The sequence below is a fragment of the Marmota flaviventris genome, chromosome 1, assembly GCF_047511675.1.
Source record: "Marmota flaviventris isolate mMarFla1 chromosome 1, mMarFla1.hap1, whole genome shotgun sequence".
Taxonomy (NCBI): domain Eukaryota; kingdom Metazoa; phylum Chordata; class Mammalia; order Rodentia; family Sciuridae; genus Marmota; species Marmota flaviventris.
In genome coordinates this window covers 209964229-209987043 of record NC_092498.1, presented here as the reverse complement: position 1 = coordinate 209987043, position 22815 = coordinate 209964229, and the positions used below count along the sequence as shown (strand labels likewise).

The 22815-nt window shown below is 57.4% G+C and overlaps 2 protein-coding genes across 2 annotated transcripts; one reads left to right on the top strand and one right to left on the bottom strand.

Moving 5' to 3' along the window:
- The first annotated feature begins 1469 nt into the window (after positions 1-1469).
- Nanos3 (nanos C2HC-type zinc finger 3) lies at positions 1470-4237 on the top strand. The gene is made up of 2 exons (XM_027955397.2): positions 1470-1950; positions 3920-4237. The coding sequence occupies exons 1-2, from the start codon at positions 1470-1472 to the stop codon at positions 3985-3987; spliced, it is 549 nt and encodes a 182-aa protein (XP_027811198.2). The 3' UTR covers positions 3988-4237.
- A 1520-nt stretch (positions 4238-5757) lies between these two features.
- Positions 5758-22788, bottom strand: Brme1 (break repair meiotic recombinase recruitment factor 1). Its single transcript, XM_027955283.2, has 10 exons — positions 22775-22788; positions 22431-22491; positions 21941-21992; positions 17104-17278; positions 14611-14692; positions 14304-14408; positions 10647-11921; positions 8464-8558; positions 6654-6746; positions 5758-6365 (listed from the first exon to the last, which is right to left on the bottom strand). The coding sequence occupies exons 3-10, from the start codon at positions 21969-21971 to the stop codon at positions 6221-6223; spliced, it is 2001 nt and encodes a 666-aa protein (XP_027811084.2). The 5' UTR covers positions 21972-21992; positions 22431-22491; positions 22775-22788; the 3' UTR covers positions 5758-6220.
- Between the last annotated feature and the right edge of the window lie 27 nt (positions 22789-22815).

Genomic DNA, 22815 nt, shown 5'->3' with positions numbered 1-22815 from the left:
TTAATGAAGAGTCAAGGGGACCCCCACTTCCTTCCCCTCCCCCCATCACCCTACCTGACCTCCTGCCCCCAACCCACTCCAGGTCCCTGAGAACTTGCCAAGGGTTTGGGGGAACATTCAACCTGTCGGTGAGTTTGGGCAGCTCAGGCAAACCATCGACCGTTGAGTGGACCCCGAGGCCTGGAACTGCCGTCCTCCTGTCATGACCCCCATCTTCCAGATCAGATCCGGGGGAGCCCCCATCCAGTCTGAGGACACAGACTTAGGCCACAGCGAAGGTCACAATCAACATTCATCGTTGTCGGTGGGTTGTGAGGACCGAGACCAGACCCACCGGGGGATGAATGTCACTGTGGCTGGGCCATACACAGCCTAAGGGGGACGGGAAGGGGACAGGGCGCACTGCCTCCAAAATCCTTCAGCCTGCTGACTGCCCAGACCCCAGCCCTCAGGGAGGAGGGTCTGATCTTGAGGGACCCAGACTTGGGGAATAAGTCCTGGGAGCTTGGGCCTTGGGGCAGCGGAGGCTGAGGCCAGGCCACTGAAGCCCATTTCTGAAAGGGGCAGGTGGGTTCTGTTGGTGGGCGGCGCGCACACCTCGCAGTGGCTGAGTTCCGGGCTCTGGTCTGTACCCTCCGAGCCCACTGTCCTTCCTTAGACCCCTACTTTGTGGCGCCTGGCTCCTGGGAGTCTGCCAGCTGGTAACTCCTGAGCACACCCCACCCGCTGAGACCAGGCTGGCCTCTCATTTGATGGGGAGGGGAGATCTGAAGCAGCCAAGTGTGGGGGGTCCCAGCATTAGCCCACCCTGGCCCCTGGCCTCCCCACCCCAGAGTGCTCTGTCTCTGCTGCAGGCAGGGAGGGAGGAAGAGGCTTTGGAGCCTTCATGAATAACCCCTCTGGGCAACGCCATTCTAGGGGGGGGGGTGCTGCAGACACAAAGGGTGTGAAAACCCCCGAGGGAGGCCGGAGCTTGGGGGTCAGGCCCTAGCTTCATTCCATGAGTCGGGGGCCAGCCTCCTTCCAGAGAGCACACTGTGGCTACACCCTCAAGCTGGGGGCACCTGGCCCATTCCCCAGCCCCCGGGAAGGAAGAAAGAAAATTACTAAGTTACTGTTGCACAGGCTCCTGTCTTCGGTACCAGTTCTCAGCCCACCTTCATCACCCACACCAGGGGCGGCCCCCTAGGGAGTGTGGGGGTGGCAGCCCTGGATCCAATGCCCCCTACAACCTGTGTCCAGCCCCCCCATCCCCTTGGCAGGTACATTAAGGGGGTGTTGACCATAGGGAACCTCCCCCAGTCTGCTCCTCCCCTTCACACTCCCTTGGAGGTAAAAGGACAGAACCCTGCTCAGACTCCTAGGCACCAGAGAGGAGGGAGGGGCAGCGAGGCAGGGGCAGCCGAGACAGCTTGGGGCCAGGCAGGGGTTTTTGGGTTTTTTCTTTGCCTGGTACACATTGCCCAGCTATGGGGACCTTCGACCTGTGGACGGATTACCTGGGTTTGGCACGTCTGGTTGGGGTTCTGCGTGGGGAAGAGGAGCCCAAGGCCAGGCTGGACCCCCAGCCAGAGCCAACACCAGGACCAGAGAGCCAGAAACCTAGCTCACCAGAATCCTCACCAGCTCCTGAACGCCTGTGCTCCTTCTGCAAACACAACGGCGAGTCCCGGGCCATCTACCAGTCTCACGTGCTGAAGGACGAGGCAGGCAGGGTGCTGTGCCCCATACTGCGTGACTACGTGTGTCCCCAGTGTGGTGCCACGCGGGAGCGCGCCCACACCCGACGCTTCTGTCCACTCACCGGCCAGGGCTACACCTCTGTCTACAGTTACACCACCCGAAACTCAGCGGGCAAGAGGCTGGCCCGACCTGACAAGGCGAGAACCCAGGATGCTGGCCACCGCCGAGGAGGAGGAGCAGCGGGCACAGCAGCAGCAGCAGCAGCAGGTGGCTGGGAGCATGATGTGGAGGGGATGGGGGGGAACCCATCGTAGGCTCATAGTTGAACCCAGTGGGGGATTAACCACAGCACCCACCACCGGTGGAGGGGGCACCAGCTGTAGAGCTGAGGAGCAGCCTAGCAATGTTGCCAGAGTGGAGAAGTGGGAGCTGAGGTTTGCTGTGTGACCTTGGGCAAGTCACTCCCCTCTCTGGGCCCACCTGGGTAATAACATCCTTTTCCCAGGCGTGGGGTGGTCTGGCGGGGAGGTAGTGGGACCCAGTGGTGGTATCTGCCAGCAGGTACAGCAGGGGCCCTAATTCCACTTGGTGGAATTCGTGGTTTAGAAGTTGCATGGCCCAGGAACTTCCTCATTCGTTTATTCTCTGGCCAAATGGTGTGCTGGCCGGTTTGGTGCCAGGGGCCAGCAGTGGACAAGGTGGGTGGTAGAGTGGTGGTTAGAGCTGCATGCTGACTCTGGTGCGACCCAGCTGGGAGGGTCTGGAGGGCTTCCTGGGGGCAGTGCTTGGGCAGCCTGTTTCAGTTTGTTGGAAGGCTGGGAGGTGGCCTTGGGGCTCGGTCAGGGATTTGGTGAAGTTCAGGGTGTCTGAGGTGTGGCTGCATTGGTGGAGAGCTGGCAGAGCGCGCAGAGGGGCCCAGGGGTCTTTGGGAGTCAGGTTTGGGCTTGGGCACTGGGGAGCCACAGAAGGGGGAGGGCGGGTCTGAGTGGCGTGTGTTAGACTCTTGCCCAGGTTGGTGCCCCACAGCCCTTGGTGGGGGAGGGTGGGAGGCAACAGGTGGGGCCTCGTTTGGGATTTGCAGAGAGCAGCTCCTGGAGCTGAAGCTTGCCACATGGGGTGTGGGGTCTCCCCATCTCTGTTCATCAAACGCAGACCCCATCCCTTAGGTCTGGGTGGGGCCCAAACCCCTGTATTTCTAACTACCGCCCCAGACCAAGGCTTTCTCGAATTGTGCAGGCTGCAATGACAAAATGTCTCAGTTCCTGGGGTTTAAAGAGAACTCCCTTCTAGCAGCTTGAAATGCCTTCAGGGAAGCGGGCTTGCAAAGGAGGGCAGGTGCAATGGCTTTGGGTACCACCTCCCCCGCGGCCCCATGGACGTGAGCTCCTCTAGGGTGGAGGCTGGAACTCCATGACCCTTCCCCTCCCTCCAGCTCTGCAGGGTGTGAAAGATTGCCTCCAGGAGCGGATCCTATGCCCTGGGATATTTTGTTAGTTGAGGTTTTTTTTTTTTTTTTTTTTGTACTAACGATTGAACCTGGGGGTGCTTAACCACTGAGTCACGTCCCCAGCCCTTTTTCGTATTTTATTTAGAGACAGGGTTTTGCTGAGTTGCTTAGGACCTCGCTAAATTGCCGAGGCTGCCTTTGAACTTGCGATCCTCCTGCCTCAACCTCCCGAGCTGCTGGGATTACAGGCACCCGCCCGGCTGTTGGTTGGTTTTGTTTGTTCCGTTTCTGCTGCTGGGGATGGAACCCCAGGCCTCCCACGTGCCCACGCCGGCCTGCGCCCCACCCCTGAGCCACATCCCCAGCCCTCCTCCTGGGGTTGGGTGAGATCCCACTGGCAGAGACTGCACTATGAGGGTGCCTAGAAATGACAGTCTTGGGTTCTTCCTTTTTCTCCTTATATTTGAGGGGTAAAGGAAACCCGCCCCCGTCCCTGGGTGTGGAGGGTGAGCCCTGACCATCATACTGTCCGAAAAACTGTCCCAAGTTCCCCGGAGCCCGGCGGCCACGAGGTGGCAGGCAGTACGATCGCCGGAGCTGGAACTCGCGAGCTTTGGGTCGGGCTCTGAGACGGGGGCGGCCCTGGTCCAGGAATGTCACGGGGCTGCTGTCTCAGGAGCAGCCCCTAGGTGGCGCCGGAGCCCAGCAGCTCGCCGGGGTTACCTCGGGAGGACTGAATCATCCTCGCCCTTGACCTTCTCCCCCTCCCCCTCCGCTCTTAACCTCCAGGTCCCAAAGGTGCCGGGAAGTCTCCAGGATCTTCGCCTTCTGCCGGCTGTCCCTCCACTTCTGCCTAGGCGGCTGGCGCGGGGAGGACAGGGGTGCCGCCTTCTCCCGGGGATGGGGACGGAGGCTCCGTGGCCGCTGGACTCCAGGGAAGACCCTCTGAGGACCCCCCGCCCCCCTCCCCAAACCTAGGCTTGAGGACTTGGGGGGCAGCGGAGGGAACTGTTAAAATGGCTGGTCCCCTGAGCTCCCTCCTCCCGCGGGGACCAGCGGCTCTCTGTTGCACTGTCTCGGGGCTGGGCAGTCGGCGCTCAATAAATGTTTGCAAGAGATCAGCCGCCCGAGTCGCGGGAACTTTCTTGCTAAGATGATCCTGGACCCAGAGGGCTGGCGGCACCCCGTCCTCTCCAGGCTGCCTTATCAGCTCCAAGTGGCCCTGTGGCTCCCCACCACCCAACTGCTCTTTGGACTTTGGGTGGCCCGGGGGTGCTGGGGTGAGCTGCTTCAGGCTGAGAAGTGGGTGGGGTGGGGGGCAGGGGCAGCTGTGGTCCCGTTCACCTGCTCCTTACCAGCGCAGGTCCTTTTGGTTTGGTCACACTCCCTGGCTACCCCTCCATGTTGACATGTGAAGCGGGGGCTCCCCCTTCTAGTAGAGATGGAGGCTAGATTTAAGAGGGAACTGAGACAATTAGGCCAGGCCTCCCCCCTTGCCTTCACTAAGGAGCCCCTCAGGGAATGTTGACATTGGTGCCCTCGTGAGGAGCCATGGTGCCACCATACTGGACAGCTCAGTGCCTAGGGACACGGAGCTGGCAGGGGCGGTATCTGGGAAGGGATCAGGCCAGTGGGGGTCTTGGCCCCGAGGGTGGGAGGGAGATCAGCTAGTCTCCTGGGGGCCACTCTTTGGGGGTCACCCATTGCCTCCTCTAGCTGCGCGGGTCCTGCCGGGCAGTGGCAGCAGTGGGGTCCAGCTGACTGTCCCGTCGGGGCTCCAGCCTCGGCTCAGTCTCCAGAGTTGGGGTGGGAGCAGGAATTGGACTTGGAGGGCCTCCTGCCCTGGGCTTTGGAACTTGAACAGGGACCTAAAGCCACCCAGGAAGCGGCCTGGGTGCCAACTTGCAGGGGAGAGGAGGTGGTGGGAAGGAGGAGGAGCACAGAGGAGGGCTCCTTAGTGACCCTAGGGCCTGTGAGGGATTTGGGGAGATGACACCCTGCGGCTACAAGTAGACTGTTGGCCTCCCAACCTGAGCCACTGAGGCCTGAGACCCAGGGCCTGGCAGGGCAGGGGGGCCCTGGGGGGGCTCAGGAGTGACGCTGCACATCTGGCAGGTGCAGAGCGCCCTCCTGCAGTGGGCCTCCATGGCCACCGTGGGGGGTGGGGTGGGGAGGGAGGCCTCCCTGGCCAAGGAACCACAGGGAGAGGGGACTGGAGTCAGGTGCTCAACGTGCCTGAGGGAGCCAGCCAGCCACCCACATGGCTTTCTGTAAACGGGATGATGGCCTCTTGAGGGCGGCCTGCAACTGAGTTTGCATCAGCTTCCTGGCTGGCTCTGGAAGCACATTGTCCCAGGCCGGGTAGGCAGCCTCACCCCAGTGGGGTGATCTGCCACCTGGGGGAGGTTTGCGCAGGTGACACTGAATGCACACACAACCAATTCTCCCAGAGACTCGGACTCTGACCCGTGGAAGCCCTTGGGGATCCCCTGACCTGTGTCCCACCAGCAGCGCCCCCCCCCACCTTCACTGGGAGGCAGGGGAGGGGGTGAGGGGCAGCAGTGCTAGAGGCTGGAGGGCGGCTGTCAAGGGACCGGAAATGCCTCCCCCAGCCGCAGGTCAGGAGGTGCATGAAAGGATCGTTTATTACTGGTCTTCCCAGAAGAAATAAAATGGAAATTGGGGGAAAGACTAAGATACAAACAACAAAGGGAGCCCTTCTCTCCTCCAGAAGGAAGCAAATTCTGAACTACAGCAACCTTGGGGAAGGAGCTTGAATTTGCAAACCCAGATAAACATCGAGGCCCGGGGTCTGGGCCCTGCTCGGAGGGCCACTTCTGTCGGGCTTCCGGCTTCCAGGAAGGCACAGCTGCCCTCCCTGTGGCCGCACAGTGGTGCTTCCTGGCTCGGGCTGCAGGGAGCTGCTGGGGCGCCTCAGGACCCCTTGGACGGAACCCTTGGACAATCTCACAAGCAAACAACATCAGGTGGCGGGTGGGGGGGCCTGCAGGTGGCCCACAGCAGACTGCTTGCAGCTCTCCAGCAGGTGACCAGGGTGCATAGGGAGCCTCTGGGCGCTCAGGCAGTGGCCTACAGGTCCCTCCAGGCTTGCTCCCCCCGGGAGAGGCTCCCCTTGGGTGGGTAGAGAGAGGGGGCCTTCCCTGGTGGCTTCGCCTTCCGGGAGTGGAGGCGCCTGAAGGCTTCCAGGTCTCGGTGGGCGCTCATGATGAGTCGGCTGCAGCAGAAACAGGGTAAGCTGGGGCACTAGTGGTCACCATGGGATGGGGTCCCTGCCCAGAGGCACACATGCAGATGGCCCCTCGTGGTGCACGTGTACTACGCTGACACTGGGACCAGACTAAGCAGCAGAGGGACTGTTGGCCCCTCCTCCTGAGGTCGGGGTTCCGGGGCCCAGATGGAGAGGGCCGGCCAGGCGAGTGTCCCCTAGCCTTGCTGCCCGCCGGAGGCTCCTGCCTCAGTTCCTCCCTGCTCCCGGGTCCTCCCACCCAGCTCCGAGCCTTACTTGAGGTTGGAGAGCTCTACCACCAGGCCCTGCACGGTTCCTGTGGCATCCTCCATCCTGGGCGCCTCTGGGGCCTGGACTCCCACGCCGGGCCTGTCAGCAAGGTGGAGAGAGGAACAGCCTGGAGGGGCGTGCTGGACCCACTGTCCTCACCCTGTCTGTCTGTCTGCTCGCAGGCAGAGCCTGGTGGCCATGGCCAGCTCCATCACCAGAAGCGGGCTGCCCCAGCCGCTCCTCCCCTGTCACCATCCCCTCGGATGCAGCCTGGGCAGCTGCCACTGCCCCTCCTGGCCCCCGAGCTGGTCCCTACAGCTCATCCACCTGCAGCTCAAGGGGGCTGTGGAGATGTCCCTCCCGCTGCCCGCATGACCCCCACCTCCTAGACCCTGTTTCCTCCCGGGTCTCTGCTCCAGCCACGGGGACTCCCGGGCACTGCCTGAGCACTCCTGGGACCACGGGCAGTCTCGCTGAGTTGTCGCTACAGCTGACCGTGACCCCTTCCCGCAGCCTTTTTCTCCCCAGCCCTCTGCCGTCTGCCTCTCTTGCTCTGTCCCCTCTCCAGGGCTCAGGGCAGTTCTGGAAGGGCCAGCCCTGGGGGACACCCATGTCTGCAGGGGATGGACGCGCCACAGTACCCACCAGATATGAGGCTTTGGCCTGTAGATGTGGCAGGACAAGAGGACCAGGCAGAGAAGTGGGGGCCTCCCTGGGTGGCTGGGGTGGCCCTGTTGGCCTCAGGTCAACTGCTCTCAGGCCTCAAGCCTCCACCCCCAGGCTTGGTCACACCTGCCCCAGTCACACCAAGGTGCCCTGCTGCCCTGGGTCTTAGCCTTTCTCAGGTCTCATCAGGCTTGGGCCACCAACCAGACCCCAGGGCCCTCTCTGGGGGCTTCTGGACATCCCTGAGCAGGTGAGGCTGCTGGGAGAATCAGACATGAAATCTCCCTCCTCCTGCTCTCCCACTGGGGCCACTGTGACCAAACAACCTCCGGTCCACCCCAGGTGTCGTGTGGGTGCTGTCAACAAGTGGCCCGAGAGGCACAGAGTCTACAGGGCAAGAGGCCGGAACCTGCCACCCCACCCTGCTGCAGGAGGGAGAGGGAGAAGAGGAGGCAGAGGAGGAGGTCAGGCGGGGGTGGGGTTGGGGGAGCAGAGGAGAGAGATGGAAGGAGGAGGATAGAAAAGGAAAAGGCGGCAGATAGGCAAGGCCCAGGGCTGCACCGTGACCCTCCCTCCACGCTCACCAGAGAGAACCAGAAACTCGGCCATAAATAATTGACAGCTCTGCCCAGAGGCAGGTTCGAGTGCAGGGTAACAGGAGAGGATGGCCGCAGACAGGGCGGTGGGGGTGGGGACCAGCACTCTGCTGGCTGGAGGGACATCACTATGGTCTGCAGCATGGGGTGCCCCCAGGTGGAGTCACTGGAGGGCCTGCCCAGTGCCAGGGCTGGGAACAGTCCCAAGTCTCGGCTCACAGTCCCCAGCCTGCCCCGGTTCTCCCCACCATAAGGGACACGGAGAGCTCGTGCCCCTCTCCCGGGGACCCGCGTGCACGTGGGTCAGAACAACCCACAGACCCGGAGGCCTGTGCAGGGGCCCGGGACCCTGGGGTCCCAGGGAGAGGGGCTGGATCAGATGCAGACTCCTGGCCACCGTTCGCCGCTCTGGGGGAGCAGGTGACACAAGCAGTTTGAAGGATGGGGCTCCCTTTTGGAGGGAGGGTGGGAGACCCAGCAAGGGCGGTCAGGGCCCTGCCTGTGGCCCTCCCTGGCCCAGCCGGACCCTGGGTCGTGCACACCCCCATGCCTACCTGGGCTGGACCTGAGCCACCATGACAAGGTCTCCCCTGGCCCGTGGGCTGGGGTCGGGCCAGCAGAGGCCTGACTCACTCCCTGCAGGAGAAACCTGGAAGGAGAGAGCAACATGTGAAGGACAGCCCGGCGTGGGGACAAGAGTCACACTGGGACCTAGGCTTGGCCTCAGCCTGCTGGGGTCACCACGGCTGGCTGGGCCTCCTGCAAAGGACAGGTGGCAGCAGGGGACACAGCCAGCCCAGCCTTCCTGTCCTGTTGGGTGTGGTGGCACTCCACTGAGGGCACCCTCGTCCCTGACAACTGCACACATCCTGTGTGTCCCGAGACTTTAAAGGCCACAAGTCATGCAGGAACACGGAGGCACCTCAGTGGCTGCAGGAGCCACGTGCACCCTATTGAGACAAGATGTTGCCACGTGTCTCCAGGGAAAAGTCCTTGGGAGTAGGGGGGAAAGCCAGGCAGCCCGGGAGGCCTAGGGATGGAAACGGCAATGGCAGTTTAGTTTTTGTGGAAATGTCAACCACCTCGAGGTGACATGTTCCCCCAAGGGGAGGCAAAGCGGCTGAGGTTTGGAGTTTGAAACCTATGTCCCTGCTGGCAACCTCCATGAGTCCCCTCCTCTGACAAAGGGTGTGTGTCCACCCCACCCCGCAGCTCTCTCCAGGAGTCTTCGCTCTGTCCCCAGGTGCCCCTGCCCATGCCAGGAAGCACGGCCTCTGCCTTCCCACCGCGGGCCATCCACGTCCCTCCCATGGGAACCTGCTTGGTGGCTGGGTCGCCCTGACTTGCTGGGGAACGCCCTGTGTCAAACCAAACATGCCCAGGCATCGGGCAGCCCTGTTAGGGCAGCACGTCCTCCTGGGCTGGCACTGCTGCCGAGTCTGACCATTCTGGCTGTCTGCCCGGTCCCCACAATCCTGCTGGGTTTTTTCCTCTTTTTTTCCCCCGGGGCTGGGGACAGAACCCAGGGCACCGCACACGTGCTCCACCACTGCACACCCACCCCTCAGCTCCTCCTCAGCCTGTGCTGTGCTCTGCCCGTGTCTCCTGAGAACCCTCCTTACGCGCCCAACGGCCCAGGACAGAAAGCTCGCCACAGGGGTGCCACCCGGAATCGGGCTGCTGTGTCCCGCGGGGCAGGGACCAGGCTGCTCGGTGGCTGCGGGCGCCCCAGCACCGAGCAGGTGCTTCCTGACAGACACTGAAGGAAGCTTTGGAAACATCTCGATAGGGGTTGGGGTGCAACTCAGGCGGGGAGCCCTTCCTAGCGTGCCCGAGACCCCGGGTCCCATCCCCGCCACAGAGAAAGATAAAGAAGAAGCTCTTCTCGGTCAGCCAAGAAGCACACTGGCCCACACTCCAGGACAAGTGCCGAAGCGCAGTGTTAGAATTAGGTAGACCCAGATGCCACCCCGGGCCCCTCCCCTCCAGGCTGTGTCACCTCCGGGAGGTGCTCAACCTCCTTGGCCTCTGTGCTGCACACAGGGTGTGGGAAGAGAACTGCCCACCTCCCAGGGAGTGGCCATGGCTCTTGGCTGGGCTCGGGGGTGCCAGCAGCCGGGGATGCTGCCCTTCCCCCCAAGAGGGCAGGGCTGAGCAAGGCAGCCACCTGCCCAGGCAGGTGACCATAAATGGCTGGCACAGGATCAGCAGCCAGAGGAAGCACAGCCCTTCCCAAAACTCCAGCAGAAAACACAGTAACTGTGCATTTTGAAAAGAATCCCATCAAGACCCTCAGGTGACCCTGCAAAGGGGCAAGGACTCTTCTAGTTCAGGAGTGAAGTCTCCTCCCCAGGGTCAGCTATGAGGTGGGCTAGGCCCTGGCATCTTCAGGTCGCCCTCTTGGTCCACTGCCCTCAGTGAGCTCCCTGGGAGCCGGGAGCCAGGGGCAGGTGCTGGAAGGTGGGGTGGGTGGGCACGAAGCTGCCAGGGCCTAGCCCACCTGGAGCTCCTGTTCAGGTGGGGGACCCCAGGCTGACAAAGTGCCTGTCTGTCACCATCCTGGGACCCCTCCCAGAACGGCAGTCCTGCCCATCTGGAAAACCGCAGGCACCACAGCCACGACTCAGACCCCCCCCCCCCATTCCTTTACCAGGTCACGTGGAAGGCCACCATGAGCCCCCGCCCGCTGCGTGGCCCTTGCTCTGGAATGGTCTGTCGACAACAGGGAAGTCCTTACCTGCTCAGGTGGGGCTTCGAAGCCAGCGCCCTCCAGGGCCTCCCGTATCTGGCTGTCGGGCAGAAAGCCCAGCTCCAGGTCTGAGGAAGTGGGGGGGTGCTGGGGCTGGCCTGCTGCTTCTGCAGAGGGCTCCGGGCTGCCCAGGGGGACTCCGGTCTCTGGGGGAGGGCCACCCACTGTGTCTCTGAGCTCCAGCAGACCAGAGGCTCCGGGGGACAGACTGAGCTCCTTCAGAACTTGTTCATGGCCCTGGCTGCCAAACCCCGCTGCCCGTCTGTCCACGGGCTGTGTGCACATCCGTCCTGGCCCCTCTTGGACAGGGCTGGGCCTCGGTACCTGACCCACATCTGGACCCATCTCCAGGGCTAGATGGCCAGAATCCTTAGCACCCACTGAGGGCGTTTGGTTCCCAGAAGCTGGAGCCAGGAATCCTAGAGGGCTCGATGGCATGTCACCCTGGGGACCACCCTCCAGCCCCAGGTCTCCTCTGCCTGCTGTGGTGTCTTCAGCAAGAGGCGCACAGTCCAGCTCGGCTGCACTGCAGCCTCTGCCAGGGGCCTGCCTGCTGGGGAAGGCCTGCCCACCTGGCCTGGCCACCTCTGGGGTTCTCTGGTCCATCTCAGCGGGGTCCGCGCTCAAGGAAGTGCATCCTGGGCTGCTGTGGCTCTGCCCTGCTTCCCCACCTGACCCTCCGGGTATCTGCCTGGGGTCAGGGAGGTCCTGGCCCACGTTCCAGGTTTTCAGGTGTGGAGTGGTCAGGCTCAGCTCCTGAGCAAGGCCCACGGCAGGAGCGGGTGCTGCAGTGTGGGGGCGGCTGGCTCCCTCGTCCCTGGGCACCCAGGGCAGCTCAGCTCCTGACCCGCCCTGGGCCCCTCCCCCCCGGGGGGCTCCTCTGTCTGGCCCCTGCCCTCCAGCATCACTGCCTGGCAGGTGCCCTTTCTGGCCACGATCGCCTAGAACCCAAGCCATCTCTGCCTCAGGCCTTCTGTTCCCCAGGTTTCCACCGGCCATCATGCTGTTGCTTTGCTCCAACAGGCGGCTCTGACTGGCTCTCTCTGGGTGGGAGGGCCCGGTCCCCACTTCTGGAGAGAACAGGGGCTGGGAATCCCCCCTGCCAGGTACAGGTGTCTCGAGGTTCTGGCCACTCTGCTCAGAGCAGGGGCTGTCTGCCTGTGTCTGCTCTCCAGGTCCCCTGGCCTCCTGGAGAGCGAGCCCCAGAGACTCCTGCAGCAGCAGGCTCCCCGCCTGCTGGGCACTGGGCACTGGCAGTGTGTCCTGTGGGGAGAGAGAGAGTCAGCCACTGGGCCTTCGATCATCAAGCACTTTGAAGGTCCTTCTAGTTGTTACCACCCGTCCAAGGACTCGGACACTGTACCCACCACCGTGTACCACCCCGGGCACCAGTACCAGGGCAGGGCAGAACCTGGAGCTGGGGCCTGGAGAGGGAACCGAGCACAGAAGCCTCCCCTCCCACCAGCCCTTCTCCTGGCCTGCGCTGATGGGGAGATCAGGGATAGAAACATCCAGGGGGCAGGGCCTGGGAGCACAGCCTTTGCCTACCGTGCACGAGGCCCTGGGTTCCACCCCAGCACCACAAAAAATAAGCAATTTTAAAAGGACTGATTACATATTGAAATAACAGTATTTTGGACCTACCAGCTTAAATAAAATATATCATTAAAATACATCAATTCTGGTAAAACACACGTGACGTTTCCCTGTTAGCCTTTACCACACACCTTCAATTCACAGTGCTGGGATGGAGCCCAGTTTCCCCCACGGTAACCTCTTACATCACTCAAGGACAACAGCACTGCGCAGGCACTGATGTGGAGAAGACCCCCGGGCACCGTCTCCCCGGTGGTCTGGCTGGCGTCTGTGTGTGTGGTCAGCTCTATACGGCGCTCTCACTCATGGAGATCTGCGTGTCAACAGACTGAACACGCCTCACATCATCATGGGGACCCCTCTATACCAGCTGCTCCCCTCCCCCCGACTCTGCCCATTCTCTCTGATCCCTGGCAACCACTAATCTGACCTGCACCCCTACAATCTCCTTTTTGCTGTTATTGCTGGTCCTGGGCACTGGACGGAGGGCAGTTTACCACTGAGCTACATCCCTGGTCCTTGTTGTTTTTTATTGTTGTTGAAGGTTTTGCTCAGTTGCTGAGGCTGACTCTGAACTTGCGATCCTCTGCCCTCAGTCTCCCAAGTTGCTGGGACTGCAGGCATGTGCCACGGTGCCCAGCTAAAATCTTTTTAAAAATTTTTTTGCAGGGTTAGGGATAGAAACCAAGGTCCCTCACGTGCTAGGCAAGTGCTCTGCCGCCAAGCCACACCCCAGCCCCACCTCTGTAATTTTGTCATTTTAATAATGTCTACAAACGGATGCCTACCACATACAACCTTCTAAGGTCGGCTTTTTACACTCCGCCTGACACCCCAGAAGTCTATCCAAGTTGTTCAATGTGTCACTATTTAACTTGGTCCTCTTATTGCCAGTCATGGTCTAGGAAGGATCCCTCCACTGAAGATTATCTGGGGTGTCCCCAGTTTGGGCCAATGACAAACAGCTTCTGTGAGTGCCCACTATCCACTTTTTCAGGGGCATGTGTTCCCAGAGATATTGTCACACACAGAATTCATGACAGCAAGAACAACTGTAAGACCCCTGAGCAGCAGAGGGCTTTGGGGCAGCGTGGGCTGCTCTTCTGGGTTTTTCTGTCCCACCCAACCTGGGGAAGAGGCTCTGGCCTCCACACCCATGGTGCAGGCACTGCTGTCCTGCCTCCAGAAGGCCTCAGACTGCCAGCTGTGTCCGTCATACATCTGGGGCACGATGCACTGAACGCTGGAGCAGAGAGGCGGACTAGTCACTGCCAACGGATTGATAGACCCAACCTGATCTTTTCTTAAAATTGGGAGCAATCTCGCCACAAAGCCATGAAAAGATAATTTTGGCTTTACTATAAATTACTGCAAATTCTGAACCTGCTTGGAATGCCTGCCTGTGCCTTGAACTCACCCATGCCTGGCTCTCTGACCAGATAGCAGCCCTCTCTAAACTTTAGTGACGCCTCCCAAATCTTGGCCTTCCCTGGCCAGATACCGACCCTCTCTGAGGCTCTAATGACCTTCAAAAATTCTGACGTTAGGGCCAGCAAAAAATGTAAACTACCATTAGTGTGATGCTCGTCAGAGTTCTGTTATCTGTAACGCCCCCTTTCTGGGCTATAAAGCTGGGGTGCAGGAAAGCTGGGGGGCTGTCTTGTTCCCACCGTTTTGGGAGGGAGAGGCAGCCCGGCCGGTCGAAATAATAAGCTTGCTTTAATTTGATTTTAATTGGAGTCAGTGGTCTTATCTTGCGTCCTGGTTTAACTCGAATATCAAGGTTAAAGTGCGCCAAGAGGCTGCACTGGAAGCTGGGCGGTGGCACAGGCCTGTAATCCTACTACTCAGGAGGCTAAGGCAGGAGGATGGCAAGTTCGAGGTCAGCCTGGGAACCCCGTAAGACCCTGTCCCACGAGGAGGATGTAGCCCTGTGGTGGACTTTCCGAGCACGTGCAAGGCCCTGGGCTCAAGCCCTAGTTTGGCAAAACAACAGTAACAGAGGCCACCCGGGTGCGGAGCGCTGCCTGGTGATCTTCAGGGGCTTACCGAGCTCACGGCCCCGTTTTCAGGGTCCTCTTCCCTTGTTTCTGCTTTTCTTGTCCCTGTTTTCCTGGGTTTTGCAAACTGGGGGACAAATCTTCCGACTGAGTTCTGTAAATCAGACACAAGCAGCAGCAATAAAGGAAAATGAGGTCTCAAAAGAAAAGCAACCCCAACCCGTTCCTTTCTTGCGGCTTCAAATGTGGCTCCCGCCCTCCTTCCCTCCAGCCCAGGGGGCCATGAGCAGCTGCTGACGCTGGCTAAGTGCTTAAGGAGGGTCTCGCACACACAGGAAACCATAAAAGAGGCTCACCTGGGAAGGAGGAAGGGGAATCGGCTCCTTTTCTGGCTGCCCGAGGAGCCTGGAGGCAGCTCCTGTTTCCTCATGTGGGGAGCTGAGCGGAGAAAGACAAAATGGAGGAGGACGTCCTTCTCCAGGACTGTCACTTCGCACAGTAAGACAAAGGGCCCAGAAAAGTGGTGCCCAGAGCCTCCCGGAACACCTGCTTTAAAAGAATGCAATGAAGCCGGGTGCCATGGTGCCTGCCTGCAAGCCCAGCTACTTGGGAGGCCCAGACAGGAGTATCCTGAGTTCAAAGCCAGCCTGGGCAACTTAGCAAGATCCTGTCTCAAAGAAAGAAAAACAATAATAATAATAAAGGACGGGATGGAGGAGGGAACAAATGGTATAGAAATATGGTCTATACACACAACAGAATATTATCCAGTCATAAAAAGTCGCAGCATGGACAGACTGGAGGACACCAAGTTAAGTGGGATAAGCGAGGCACAGACAGTGCTGCAGGGCATCACACTGACAGCTGAGAACAGTGGCCTCCTAAAGTGGAGGGTAGCAGGGTGGTCACCAGGACCTGGGAGGGATGAGGGGAAGGTGGGCAGGGGAGGGCTAATGGGCACGGGGTGCGGAACGACAGAAGGAACCTGAGCCACCCCAGCCCCAGGGAGGAGTGGCTCTAGGGCTCTGTAGCACAGTGGGAGGTGGCTGAGGCCGATGGCCATCAGTTGTGTATTTCAACCCAGCGAGGACAGGATTCTGAGTGTTCCTAACACAAAGAAAATGACGTCTGGGTGACGATACGCGAATGATGCTGATCTGAGGACACCGTACCCACGGCCTGCAACACCACACTGTGCCTGATTATATAATTTAAAATTTCAGAAAATAGCTTTCAGGGTCTGCGGGGGGATGGAGCCCAGTGATACAATACTTGTCCAGCACATGTGAGGGTTTTATCCTCAGTACCACACAGAAGAAAGGAAGGACGGACGGGAGGGAGGAAGGGAGGAAGGGAGGAAGGGAAAAAAGAGAAGAAATTTAAATTTGGGAGGTGTTCTGGCAAGATTTCCCTTCTCCACACAGTCTTTCTTTTTTCTTTAGTGGAGCCGGGGATTGAACCCAGGGCCTCGCACGTGTTAGGCAAGCACTTTACCACTGAGCCCAGCCCGGCCTCGCATAGCTACTTTAAGCTGTTTGTTTTATGCAGTTCTATTCTGTGTATTTTCCAGTGCATGTGAAACCTTTTTAAAAATACATTAAAAAGGGCTGCACTTGCATGTAGCTCAGTAGTAAATATACACATATATATTTTTAAAATATATACGCACATATTTAGCTGGCCACAGCCTTGCTTCTCCTGACTGCAGTCTGCCCTTCCTGCGCTGCCGTCCCCCCAGGTACAGTGCTCTGGGGTCTCCAGTCAGGGATTCAGCCAGTCATGGATTGAGAATATCAAGAAAAATCTGTGTTTACACTGAACACGTACAAACATCTTCTTGTCATTAATTCCCGAACAGCCACAGCGCAGTCTAGCAACTGTTCACATAAAGCACTGTATCAGGTATGAAGAGTCCCAGGGAGATGACTGAAAGTCTACGGGAGGATGTGCTGAGGTGCCATGTTACACAAGGGACTGGAGACTCGCTGATCTGGTATCTACCAAGGCCCTGGAACCAATTCCCCGTGGACCCCACGTGACGATTGCACGTGGATCAGTCCCATGGACGGACGAGGCTGTTCGTGAGCTGTTTCTTTTCTTTTCTCTTCCCCCACCAGCTTCTGTCATTGTTGAAAACATACGGGGACCAAAAATCCATAATGGTTACGAGCACAGGAACCAGCCCCAGCCAGACTCCCAGTCACCCAGCTCCAGCCCAAGGGCCGCGGGCCAGTCACACCGTCTCCCTCGGCTCTCAGGGACCTCACCTGGGAGCTGGGGACAAAGCGCTTGTTAGCCACTGGCCGTTACTGACTGTTTTACTAGTTAGCACAGCACAGACCAAGGGCCACCCTTTTCTTTCTTTTTTTTGTTTTGTTTCGTTTTTGTGGTTCTGAGGATGCAACCCAAGGGCGTCCACCTTGAACTACATCCCAGACCTTCTTATTTTGAGACAGGGTTTCGCTACGCTGCCCAGGCTGGCCTAGAACCCATGACCCCCTGCCTCAGCCTCATGAAGCGGGGATCACAGGCGAGCACGCTGCACCCAGCTCCCAACCTTCTCAGTCAGGGAGGAGGAATACAGAACAGGGATCTGACCCCGTGCAGAACACCACATTGCCTTCCATGACCTGCACAATTTAACCCTACCTGTCCCCACGGTGGAAACAGCAGCTCTCCTCACCAGTGAGGACAGCTAACGGCAGCAAGATCCCATGGCCCTGAGCTCCAGGAGGGCTCACGGCATGGACAGGTCACCCTGGCCCACTGCCCTGTGCGTCCTTGTCCATGGGGCTGCTCTGCGGTCCAGTGGCAGTGGGGAAGCCTGATGGCCTGTTCCAACCACCTACCTGGAGACAGCCCCTCCTGGCTCCTCCCCGGTCAACTCTGTAAAGGCCACAGGTCCTGAGCTGTCTTCTGACTCTTCAGGGTGGTGCAAATGGCCCGAGTCGGGACTCTCCGGGGCCCCCTTAGAGTGCCCCAGCCTTGGGTTCTTTTGGGGTTTGGGAGGACGGACTCCTTCTCCTGGTTTAGAGACAGAGGGAGATGGAGGGGTGGGGATGTTGGAGCACGCACTGCCACGGCTGAAGAACCACCCGGCAGGGTCACTGCCGCACTGGGAGCCACCAGGCTTATCCTGAGGGCATGAAGCCCCTGCTCTGACGCTGCTACCCAGTGAGAGGAGATGCAACCTGTCCCGGAGACCCACTCCCATTCACAGCCATGGGGCTTCTGACCAATGGCCTGGTCTGTCTCCAAACCACGTGGGACTACCTCACCAGACACCCCTCTCTCCAGGGAAGAGGTGAGAGGCTATGTGGCAGGTCCCACTGCAGAGGGGCTGTCCCTCACTTCTTAGAGCCTTCCCTGTCCAGCCCATGGCCCTCTCCTATTCGCTTGGTGGCTTTTCTGGAAGTATTTGAGACTTGAGGTCATCTCCTGTCTCCCCCACTTCGATTGGGCTGCATGTGAGAAGAGGCCCTGTCTCGCTCTTTTCCCAAGTGACTAGAGGATGTCTTGGACACTGTTGGTGCTCAATAAATGCATAGAAGACCAAATAAGTACATGTAGAAAACATCCATCACCAGATGCAGATAAGACTAAGTCACGGACCACGTTTTCCTAGAGTCACCTGCAGAATATCTGTCCTAGGAAAAATAGGACTGAGGGGTAGAGGGTGCAGGAGGCCACCTCTTAGTCCCTTTGGCCATCTCTTAGTCCCTTGTACCTCTGCATTCCTTTCCCCATCACTAAAGGCAACTGGGCTAGGTCCTTTTCTTGCTCTTGACAGTCTAAGAGTTCTTGTCAATATCAGTTAAAGAAACCCCCTTTACACAGAAACTGCCAATCACAGCTTGCCTGTGAGGCCTCCCCTCTCCTAGGCCCATCCCAATCCTGTGTTCAACGAACAAGTGTAGATGCTATGGAATTCCACACCAGACGCTGTCCTAAGAACTTGTGTGTTGAGACTTCGATGTAGGGGACCTCAGTAATCCCAGGGATTACTGGTCTTACAATCTTACCGATGAGAAAGTCGAGGCCAAGGAACCAAGACTGCATGCAGTCCAGCTCTGCAGCCTGCACACTGGAGGCCCGAGCACTTAGGGGGCACCATATGGACTGGGCTCTGACCCATCAGGGAGAGCCAAGAGACAAAGCAAACCCAGGTGTCGCTTTCCTGAGTTCAATCAGATAGGTTCTCCACAAAATCAGCTCCACCCCCCCCCACACACACATCTGGAAGAAGCCCATAAATGAGTCCCCCACCCAACGCCCACAGCTAGGGTCCTCACAGTCCCTCACCAGCTCTTTGTGCTCCCCTAAACCCCAGTAACTCTCCAGGAATTTTTTTCCCAGTGAGGGGATGGAACCCAGGGCCTTGCATGTGCTAGGAAGTGCTCACCACTGGCCCCCCCCAGCCCCCCCTGTGGTAACCTCTCCTCCCTCTGGCTGCTGTGGTTCCTGAGCCCGTGGAGAACTCCATCCATCTGCTGTGTGTGACCAGCTCTCTCCATGAGAAGCATTTCCCTTTCCCCTGACTGGCCCCGGAGGGTCCCCAGGGCTGGAACGGATCTGTAGTACCCTCGGATCTCATCCTTGCCTCACCCGGCCCCCATCAGGTGCCCACCGCAGTGAACTATGAGCCACCAGGAAGCTTCCTACGGATGTTTCTTATACAAACACGTACCCACCTGTGGTCTGCCAGAGAAGGAAAGGGGGGAAAAAGAAGAAAGAAAGAAAGAAAGCAGCTTTGTTTATTTGGTTCCTTAAGACTGATTCCCAAACATTAGCTCGTTTGGCTGATTCAATGGACATTTGTACCAAATAAAAAGCAAAAACATCAACAGAAGAGCAGAGCCTCCCATTTCCTTCCTGTGGTCTGTCCCCGTGGGACTAATTCAAGATAAAATAAGGCAGAACCTTGTGTTCACTACCAAAGACTGAAGACACCGGGAGGGGGGGGCCTCTTTCACGACCTGCCAGGATCTTCTTTTTCTGTGGACACACAGCAAGAGCCACCCAGGGCAGCCCAGAGGTCCGCGGAGCCGGGGAGTCCTCTGCCAAGACAGTCCCCAAATGACCCAGCTTTCCCTCCAAGGTCAGAGAAATCCCTGTGCCTCCAAGTAGCCTGTTGCTCATCTCCGCACGAAATATGTTCAATCTATCAACCATTTCCTTTTTGTCCCACATCTGAGGGGGAAAAAATGAACAAATTCATTCAGTTCGCCACTTGCTACATAAGAAAATTAGTTCTAAGTTTTTGTTTTTTTATGTGGTGCTGGGGAATGAACCCAGGGCCTCACGTGTGTTAGGCAAGCGCTCTACCACTAACACACAACCCCAGCCCGATTTCTAATTTTTTTTAATATTTATTTTTTTTTTAGTTTTAGGTGAACACAATATCTTTATTTTGTTTCTATGAGGTGCTGAGAATCAAACCCAGTGCCTCACGCATGCTAGGCGAGCACACTACCACTTGAGCTACATCCCAGCCCCCAATTTCTAAATTTTTAAGAAATTTATGTTACCTTAGACAGTGATAGGGACCTGAAGTCATCCAAGCAATATTGGGTGTTTCTTCTTCCAGTGAAGAAACTGTTTTGTTTTTTCAGTGCTGGGGATGAACCTAGGGCCTTGTGCACGCTGTGTAAGTGCTTCACCATTGAGTGACACCCCAGCCCTCATGTTTGTGTATTAACAAGTAAAGGTAGACATGATACACTGAGAAGTGGAAAACAGCAGCCACACATCAGTATGGGTGACGATTCTGTTTTTCAATAAAAGTATTCCATCTGTATATAGTCAGCCCTCCACATCTGTGACCAGTTCCTCATCCACAGATTCAACCAACCACGAATGGAAAACATTCAGGAAAAAAATGTCTGTGTCTTGAACATGTGCAGGCTTTTTTTTGCCTTGTCACAATTCTCTAAACAATGTACCTTAAAAGCAATTCACATGTCTTCACATCATGCTAGGTATTATAGGTCACCTAGAGATGACTGAAAGTCTACAGGAGGATGTGTAGGTTATACGCAAATTCTTTGCCTGTGTGTGTGCGTGCACGTGTGATACTGGGAAGTGAACCCAGGAGCATTCTACCTCAGAGCTACATCCCCAGCCCTTTTGTTAAAAAAAAAAAAAAGTATTTTAAGACAGGGTATTGCTAAGTTGCCAAGGTTGGCCTCGAACATGTGATCCTCCATCCAGCCTCCCAAGTTACTGGGAGGCTACAGGAATGCGCCACTGTGCCCAGTTACTTTGCCATTTTATATAAGGAACTTGAGCATCCAAAGACTTCGGTGTCTGCTGTGTGTCTGACTAGCTCTGGAGTCAATCTCCTTGTACAAGGAAAAAGTCCGGAAGAAGTAGTGCACTGAGGTGGCTTTCTTGTTTTTTTACAGTTGGAACATCATCTATGTTTGTGCTATATGTTAATGTTGGGGAAACTGGGGAAAGGGCAGACAGAACTCCCAAAACTACTTTTGCAAACTTGTCGATAGGCCCCAAATTATTTCAAAATGAAAAGCATCTTAAAAGTAAGCAAGGGGGTTGGGGCTGTAGCTCAGTGGCAGAGCGCTTGCCTTGCACGTGTGAGGTACTGGGTTCAATCCTCAGCACCACATAAAAATAAACAAATAAAATAAAGGCACGCTGTCCATCTACAATTACCAAAAAAAAAAAAAAAGCAAGGACACCAGGCACAGAGATTCACCCAGGAGGCTGAGGCAGGAGGATCCCAAGTTCAATGCCAGCCTAGGCAAGTTAGTAAGACCCTGCCTCAAAATAAAAAAACAAAAAGGTCAAAGAATGTAGCTCAGAAGCACCCCTGAGTTCAATCCCTAGTTAAAAAAAAAAAAAATCTGCAAAAATAATCACTGACAGCACAAACGTGTGTGATCTTTACAAATGCTAATTCGTGTGTGGGTTCAAGGCAGGTTTCCCTTAACCTGGCACCATCAGTAAACATCTGTGCCTGGATCACTCTGCACTATAGGGGACTGTCCTGGGCATTACAGAACTGTGAACGGCAGCCCTTACTTCCACCCACTAGATGCCAGTATTATCTGCTCCACACAAAATTTAAAAAATGTCTTAACAATTGTCCCCCCACCCCTTCCCAGAACCACTGCTCTAGGTGGTTCTGGTAGGCAGGTGTGTTTATTATTCCCAATTTACAAAATGGTGAAACTGAGTCACAGAGTAAATCAATCTCGATCACAAAGTGATGGGAGTTGGGATGAACCCAGATTTTTGGCTCCAGAGTGAAACTCGGCCCCACTCCAGATGGCCTTGCAGCACATCAAGCTCTCTTCAGGGGTCCTCCTGGGAGTGGCTGCACTGCTGCTCTGAAACCTGGGGTGGGGGCATCTCTAGGCAGGGGGACCCCAAGAGGCGGGTGGAAGTGCCAAAGAACTCCCACTCTTTATCTCATTCCCTTCTCCACAGTTTCTGTTTTTTTAATTAGGCTGTGTTAAATCATCTTTTAAGGAGCTTGGGACACTCACATTAGCATTTCTACAACAAATAAGTTCGGTGTTCGCCCTATAAGCAGACAGCAATCAAGAAGTGCCAACTTGGACTGGGGGTGCAGCTCAGTGGTGGAGCGCTTCCCCAGAGGCAGCAGGTCCTGGGTTCAACCACAACCTCTAACCCCCAAAGATCCAACTCCAGTGAACCAAATACCTGAGGTCCGAAGCTTCTTCCTCTTACTCATTTTACTTTTCCCTTGAGAAATCTGTGAACAAACGAAATCTCTCGTTGTTAACACAGTAGTCTCTGTCCCTATCCAGTGGTCCTGGCTGAGGGCAGAGCCTTCCCCACCACCACCCAGGCCCATCTGGCTGCCCCCACAGGTCAGCTGAGTCCCAGCAGGACACAGGGTTACAGTCACCCTGGGCCACACTGGTTGGAAAGGGCATCCTCCAGGGAAGCCCTGCGGCCCCAGCTCTTGTCCCTACGTGGGAGCATGCTGGGAACTTGCTGGGAACCTCCTTCCCTGCCCTAGGCTGTGGCCCTTTGAGGCACACGGGGAGACCTTGGAGAAGCCACTGTGGGCCTACAAGGCCACATGGGAACTTCTGGGGCCCTGAGGGGATGCTGGGGCTTTGGAGGGACAGCAGTGGACAGAGGCCAATTGCTTGCAGCCTTGGGGGCCAGGCAGGCCGAAACCGACCTGCGCCACCGATGTCGTCCAAGTCCTTCTGTGCAGCAGGAACGGCGTCTGCCTGGACCTGCTGGGGAATAGGCGCCTGGATTATTTGCGTTACGTTGATTTCTTTAGTTCTCCATCCCCCAAGCAAATGGCCACACTGGCCCTCAAGGCGACCTGGTGGCCTGGAATCTGAAGCAGGGGGATCTGGACGCCGGAAGCCTGGGTCCTGGGCACAGTGGCCCCGGCTCCCCGAGACTTGCCCCACAATAACACTACTTCTGCCACCAAAAAGTGAGGAGCTCTGGCTGCAGGACTTTTAAGAATCACAGGGCCGCCTGCGCCCCTCAAACCTGCGCGCGCCCTACCTCTTTTCCCGCGCCCCACGAGGCCCCGCCCCGCGCGTGCG